Genomic DNA, 7,458 nt, shown 5'->3' with positions numbered 1-7,458 from the left:
AAAAGGTGAGGTTGTATGTGCAAAGTATGGCAAAAGGTGATTTGGAGGTCAAAAGGATGGAGCCGAAGAGTAATCAATCGGCTTCGCATGTGGTAGTCATGGAAATTGCCCTTGCGGCGTCAAAGCAAGCAGGAGTGGTGGAAAAGAAATGAGCAGGGGATTCAGAAGCCATAAAAAATAAGGGATCGGAGTTGTTAAACCAAAAGTGTTCTGATACCATGAGAATTTTTGCTTAATCCACCACACTTAAATAGTGTGTGAAAGTTCTCTCTTCATAATCAAATAAATTACAAGGATATAGAAATAGTAATAAATGAAAATAACAATATACAGAAGATATTTGTCTTATAATAAAATATCAAATATGTATATATGATAAATTATAATTTAGTACAAAATATTCTCAACATGTATGTTTTGAAACACTATTAAAAGTTCAACGGTATTTTTGAAACAACATGCTAACGATTTTCATACAAAACTAACGGTAAGATTATTTTTAAAAATTTTAAGATATTATTAACAAATTTGAAAAATTATGAGTATTTTTAAGATAGAAGCAAAAAATTTAAGAATATTTTTATTAATTTAGCGTGACGTAAATTATACCAAACCAATCAATTAAGATAATCCATATTATATTACAATAAATATTATTATATTTGTCATTGCTTTAAAAAAAATACTTTTATTTTTGTTATAAAACGACATTCTTTCATAAATAATACAGATAAATATCTTATTATCATATAAATTAAACGTATTTTTTTTATATCTTAACCGGGACAGTGTCAGTTTACATTAATATATCAAATTAAAAAAATAATTAATCGTCGTGGATGACAACGAGGCATCCAAGAAAATGACGTGGCGATTCAGTTGTCCTTATCCAAATGTTTTGGAAAAAGCGAAACGTGGCAATATGGGCCCCACCAGCTACCCCTAGTTTTCATCGAAAGTCGACCCATTTAAACGAATCCTACACCGATTACCGAAGACGCCGGTCGTTTCAGCTGAGCAAGCTCCACTCTACTACTTTCTTCTACAGACCATTGTCGCTGCTCTTTTACGGCGGCGAGACCGGCGGAATGAATGATCAGAGGGCGGAGCGTGAGCCGGCGGCGAAGGGGCTGAGGGACCCTTCTGGATCTTCGAACCAGACGGCGGGGTTTTGCAGTGCTGTGGGTTCGAGTGCAGCAATGACGGCTAAGGCGGAGAAGGTTAAGCGGGCGGAGGAGTCTCTCAGAACGATTATGTATTTGAGCTGTTGGGGCCCTAACTAAACGCCGTCGTTTTCTTCTCGAAACGATGTCGTTTAGAGTGTAAGCAAGTTTAGAAATGTTGATAGGTCAAAAGACTTTTTTTTTTTTTTATTATTATTATTATTTTTTTGGTAATATAAGTGAAAGTTAAATAATCTATTAAATTAATATGTAATTTGTTTACATATGTGTCGAGAATGAATTCTAATCTATACTATGTCCTTATACTATGTCCTAGAATTCTGATCAAGATTTTGAATCAAAATTTGACACATGATAGCCTCGACATTTCCTTACATTCTCACAAATCAACACGAGTACTTCTAGCATATTTTATTTTCACTCACATGCATTTCAAAAACATTTTCAATAGGGCGCGTCCCTTTCACCTATTTTTATGTCGTACAAGATTCAAGGGTATTATGGTAATTTTGCTATAACAATTTTTGTTATAGGATGGGATTGCCACATATTTATGCAAATTATAGTAATTTTAGAAGAAACTCAAAATGGTGGATTATGAAATTCAAGCAAATGTGGAAACTGGGCTGTCTTTATAATGGGCCTATGTCCATTTGGGCCACCCCAAGCACGTTCATGGGCCGATTGATTTGGGCCCGTCGACCGGCCCAATTCAAAAGTAAATTTAAGGTAACGAAAAAAGATACAAGTAAAATCAGTTTATCACTTATATATCCAATAAAGATTTCATTTTTTGTTTCAATGCAGAAAGAGAGACAAAAATTTCACCGACGTACCTCGTTCAAATTAGTTTTCTCAATACAACATCGTCTATATCGGCAACCAAACATAATCATCGATGGATTTCAAACAGAATGCACGTAATCATTATCTATCAGTAATAGACTTGTATTAAAAAAATAATGATTAAAACTATGAAAATCATGGTAAAGTTGAAAATGGATTATGAATGGATGAACGAACGAACGAATAAAATGGGACAAAATGAACGCTTTATCTTAAAAGTAGGATAAGTTCAATGACATAATTCATGCCATTCTCATTGTCGTGACAATCTTTCATACCAATACTGTGATCCCCATTTCTCTCTTTTTTTTCTCCTAACCTAATTTCTTAATTTCACGGTCCAAATTCTTCCCCTCTACTTATATTCTTTATAAAGTTCGGTATTTATTGTCGTTTGAGATGTTTTACACGTCTAACAGTTCAAACCTAGTATTAATAGATATTGTCTTTTTTGAGCCGTTACAAATGATAACAGACTCAGTCATCGGACAATGTGAGACATTGATTGGAGTAGGGCTAGACTCTCTCCACAGTGGACGTACTTTATTTTAAAACTTTGAAGAGAAGTTAAAAAAGGAAAGACCAAAAAGAACAATATCTGCTAGCGGCGAGTTTGGACTATTACAACACGACTGTGTAAAAATTAACTCATGAATAAAAAGGTGCATATCTAAAGGCGGTAAGGAAATGAAAGTGACTTGGAAAGAGTTAATACTTATATTTTTGTTATAAAAAAGTTTAATCTTTATAAATGACGTACGATTTAACTGTTTATTAAAAATGGTTCGTACGTGTAAATGTAATTGATTAGAGACAAAGAAAATGTACCGAGATATTCAAAACAATGTGCTAAGTTGTTTTCAAATGATGGGGGGAAGTAGGTGGTGCTCTTCACCCATCCATACGCACACCATGGCAAGCCCATGGCCTTGGTTTAAAGACCTATGTTCTACCGACTACTCATTACCCTCCTCTTTTTGGGCGTGGGAGTGCGTTGACAAAGGAAAATCAATGGCTGCTGTTCATGATGCGATCTTACAAAATCCACTCGTTCATTCGACACCATTGGAAAGATATTTGTCTATTTTAGTCGGTTACGTATCGATTTTAAAATGCGTCTATGCCCTTCTAAAGAATGTTTCGTTTTCCTCTCTAATTAACGTGGGATCTAGCAATCCACCCTTTAGGACTGTTATGTTTCGTACCCCTCTACAACTAATGTGAGATCTTACCATTCATTCCTCTTGAGGTTGTTACATATCAGTTTAAAAATGGTCTATGCCATGTTTCGTTTATTTTCCAACCAATGTGAGATCTCACAATCCCGTCTCTGCCCTTCCCCTCTCCGATCAATGTGAGATCTCACAATCCTGGAGCCGTTATGTATTGGTTTTAAAATGTGTCTACGCTTCTACAAGGAATGTTTCGTTCTCCTCTCCCGTCAATGTAGGATCTCATAATCCACCCTTGGAGCCGGGTTTTAAAATGTGGTAAGAAATCTTTCGTTCCCCACTCAAATCAACGTGGGATCTCACAATCCACCTCTTTAAAGGCCAGCATCCTCGCTGACACATCTCCCCGTGTCTAACTTTGATACCATTTGAAATAGTCCAAGTCTACCGCTAACAGATATTGTCCGATTTAGCCCATTACGTAACGGTTTTACGCGTCTACACATTTATAACAAATGTTTTGTTCCTCTCTTCAATAAGAGATCTCACACAATGACAATGACACTATATTTTTGTTCATGAAAGATAATAATTACACAATCTAAATGACAAATTGATATTGATATGTGAAGTTCATGGTAAAAAGTAACACTTACAAAGTGATTACATTAAAATAATAAGCATTCTAAGCATATCCTCCTCCTCCTCCTTTTCCCATTTCAACTCCTCTGTTCTTAGCAGGGAAATCAGTGTCAAGAACAAATCTTCTCCAGTACCAATGCTTCTTCCAAACTTGGCTCATTTCTTCAATAGGAATGCCCTTTGTCTCAGGCAAGAACAAGGCTACGAAGATGGACATGACCACAACAAAGAAGGCGAAGAATATGAACAACCCAAATTTCATATGGCACAGCATTGTCAAGAACACTTGTGCAATTACGAACGTGAAGAACATGTTGACTGAAACGTTTACACTTTGAGCAGCCGAACGAATCTCTAGTGGAAAGATTTCACTGGGCACAAGCCAACCTAGAGGCCCCCATGACCATGCGAACCCTGCAACATATATGCAAATGAACAACACCACCACTATGGCATACCACTTGGGCAACGTATCCGGGTTCCCACTTACTCCAAATTTTGCTCCGATCGCGGCCGCCACGACAGCCTGCAAAAAACCAGACACGATCAACTTTTGAACTTCATGTTCTTGAGGATTGTTGGGAGAGAGTCCTATATTAGCTAATTTAGGGAATGATCATTGGTATGAGACCTTTTGGAGAAGCCTGAAGCAAAGCTCTACAATATCATACTATTGTGGAGATTCGTGGTTTCTAACATGGTATTAAAGTCATGCCCTTAACTTAGCCATGTCAATAGAATCTTAAAGTGTCAAACAAAAGGTGTACTTTGTTTGAGAACTCTAGAGAAGAAGTGAGCCTCGCTTAAGGGGGAGACTGTTTGAGGGCTCCATAGGCCTTAAGGAGGATTGTTGGGAGGGAGTCTCACATTGTCGAGGGCTTTATAAGCTTTACGGGAGGCTCTATAGTATACTTTGATCAAGGGAAGGATTGTTGGGAGGGAGTAAGGAATACATCTAAGACGTTCTGGGGAAGCCCAAAACAAAGCTATGAGAGCTTATATCCAAAGTAAACAATATCATATAGGGAGAGTCGTGGTTCCTAACAAAATCAAGATTGATTTGAACTAATTACATACCTGACAGATAAACATTTGAACTCCACCTTCAAGGAAAAGAAACCTCCGTCCCCATTTATCGACACCATAGATCGACACGACAGTAGCAGCAACATTAACGCAACCGGTGATCACAGCCGACATCAAAGCAGCATCGCTTCCGAACCCGATCGTGTCGAAAAGAACAGGAGCATAGAACATAATGACATTGATGCCAGTGAGCTGTTGAAAGAAGGGAATCAAGATAGCCACACTCAGATGAGGTCTATATTTTCGCTTCAAAAGATTAGTCCATGGATTCTGCACTTTCTTCGACTCATCACTGGCTGCAACAAGATCATTAAACTCTTCATCAATGTCCTCAACTCCACGGATTCTTTTCAGTTGCTGTCGAGCCTCGTCGTTGCGTCCTCGCTCGATCATGGAGTTCGGAGTGTCGGGAAGAATCAACGATCCAACAGAGATTATAAGAGCAGGCACCACAGCGCCGCCCAAACTCAAACGCCATCCCCAACCACCTTTGATCTTCGCGAAGAAATAGTTCAACACATTGGCTATCAAAATCCCAATTGTAATCGACAATTGAAAACCAATATTCAGAGCTCCTCTGTATTTGTATGGAGCCATTTCCGACAGATAAAGCGGCACAGACTGTAAAAAAAAACCCAAAAAAACAACCAATTCAAAACAGAGCAATAAGAAATATCCACTGATTTCAAAAAAGAAACAAAACCCATTTTTTATTTCATGATTATGACATATAAACAACAAAAATTAATGAAAAAAAGAACAACCCCAGTTGTGTTTGTCCAAATGTTTCGCCATCGCTCTCTGTGGGGTCAAAACAGAGCAAAAAACAGAGGAAGGTACCTGATTGGCAAATCCAATACCAAAACCAAGCAAAATACGCCCAATAATAAGCATCTCAACGTTCTTAGCAGCGGCATTAATGATAGCACCGGCGCAAAACAGAACACCACCGAACAACATAGACAATTTCCTCCCAAATTTACGCGTCACCGTCGACGCAACCAACGACGACAACAGCGCCGCTAAGTAAAGCGACGACGTGAACAACGTCAACGTTACACTGTCGTACTGACAGTACTGGTTCGTCGTTTGGTTCTCGTGCTTCTTCCTGAACACCGACGGGAAGAATTTCTTCAAGAACGAGTCCATGGAAGTCACCCCACCTACACCGATCGACCCACCAAAACAAAATCAACAAAAAGAAAAACCCATTTAGCTCAAAACCATTACTGAGGAATCCGTACCTGAAATCCCAATATCGTAGCCGAAAATCAGACCGCCCATGGCGGCAACGACACATGTTAAAGTGACATACAGAGTAAGGTTGCANTCAAACCGCCCATGGCGGCAACGACACATGTTACAGTGACATACAGAGTAAGGTTGCCGGGATACTCCTTTTTACTGCCGCCGACGGCGATTCCGACAGCCGGCATTTTGGATCAAGCTCAAACAAAAACAAGATGAACTAGAAATTAAATAGCATGAGAGAGAATGGCGACAGGGTTGGAGTTGAAAAATGTTATTTATAGAGAAGATGGACAACTCCGAGCAATAAATTATTGAAAAATAATTATGAATTATCGCAAAATATTATCTTAAAATATGATAATATTTTAGCGTAGACATGGTAAATCTAGATAAGAACAGATGGGTTTTGTAATTTAAGGATTATTTTCCTTAAATCTATGCGTTGAAATTTTGTGTTTTTTTTTTAAATTATTTTTATAAAAAAAATTGAGTTTTGTTAAAGATATATATATATATATATATTAAAAAATAATAATTAATTAATTTGATGATGGGTCAATACCATAAGCTTTTAAACCCCTAATAAATGCTGTAGATAAGATCATGAAATTTTGAATTTAAGATTTATTTATTTATTTATTTATTTATTTATTATTGTTGGAATATCAAGTGGTGAGATCAGCTGAATCATGCAAGTTGGAGGTGACTGGCAATAGCCAGTCAACGCCGGTCAAATGGGAATGCTAATTCTAAGTGCATACGTCATTATTTCGTCCATATTTTTTACTTTTACCATAAATAAATAAATAAATAAAACAAAGTTTGTGGAAAATGGTAGGGAGTTTATGCAATACTACTCATGATAAGCTTGTCCCATCATTTGAGTCAACCATCGGCCCTCGTTCTCTTGACCGTTCAAGATAGCATTGATCCTGCTCAATGAGAAGTCCTTGTCATTTTGAGCCTTGATAACTCGGGTCTCGTCTAATAGCCAATCCCCACTCGGAGAAAGCTCCTCCATCTTTAATCCTGACTTTAAGAAGTAAGCAAGCGCTAAAAAAAAGTCCCTACGGAGCGGTTCAGGGAACTGCCCAAAAGAAAAACCGCCTGGAAGTCCGAGGACCTTTAGTACCCTACCCTACCCCCAAACCAACAGCCTTCGCGCCAAGCAAGACCGCTCGAATCATACCTATATATGAGTTAAGTTGGATTGAGTTGAGCTGGAGAAATTTTTTTTTTTTTTTTGAAATAATCCAAAATTTTATGTGGTTGGCGTT

The 7,458-nt window shown here is 37.7% G+C and overlaps 1 protein-coding gene across 2 annotated transcripts; it reads right to left on the bottom strand.

Annotated features, from left to right (window-relative positions):
* Window positions 1-3,747: 3,747 nt before the first annotated feature.
* On the bottom strand, window positions 3,748-6,444 carry LOC111802494 (sugar carrier protein C). Of its 2 annotated transcripts, XM_023686886.1 has the most exons (5): window positions 6,290-6,444; window positions 6,175-6,230; window positions 5,771-6,093; window positions 4,922-5,551; window positions 3,748-4,370 (listed from the first exon to the last, which is right to left on the bottom strand). In XM_023686886.1, exons 1-5 carry the CDS (start codon window positions 6,364-6,366, stop codon window positions 3,888-3,890), a joined length of 1,569 nt encoding a protein of 522 aa, XP_023542654.1. In that variant the 5' UTR covers window positions 6,367-6,444; the 3' UTR covers window positions 3,748-3,887. The 2 variants fall into 2 exon arrangements, with proteins under 2 accessions (XP_023542654.1, XP_023542653.1); XM_023686885.1 differs by lacking the exon at window positions 6,290-6,444 and having other exon boundaries at window positions 6,175-6,253.
* Window positions 6,445-7,458: the final 1,014 nt, after the last annotated feature.

The sequence above is a fragment of the Cucurbita pepo genome, chromosome LG09, assembly GCF_002806865.2.
Source record: "Cucurbita pepo subsp. pepo cultivar mu-cu-16 chromosome LG09, ASM280686v2, whole genome shotgun sequence".
NCBI lineage: Eukaryota > Viridiplantae > Streptophyta > Magnoliopsida > Cucurbitales > Cucurbitaceae > Cucurbita > Cucurbita pepo.
Note: the sequence above shows the minus strand (reverse complement) of the source record. Positions and strands in the feature narration are given on the sequence as shown.

Bases quoted from the DNA above. Each gene is read 5' to 3' on its own strand.
- LOC111802494 (XM_023686886.1), bottom strand. From the start codon at position 6,366: ATGCCGGCTGTCGGAATCGCCGTCGGCGGCAGTAAAAAGGAGTATCCC. The intron at 6,231-6,289 runs ATGTGTCGTTGC...TGTCACTTTAAC, and splicing joins ACTCTGTATGTCACTGTAAC to ATGTGTCGTTGCCGCCATGG. The intron at 6,094-6,174 runs GTACGGATTCCT...CGATCGGTGTAG, and splicing joins CTACGATATTGGGATTTCAG to GTGGGGTGACTTCCATGGAC.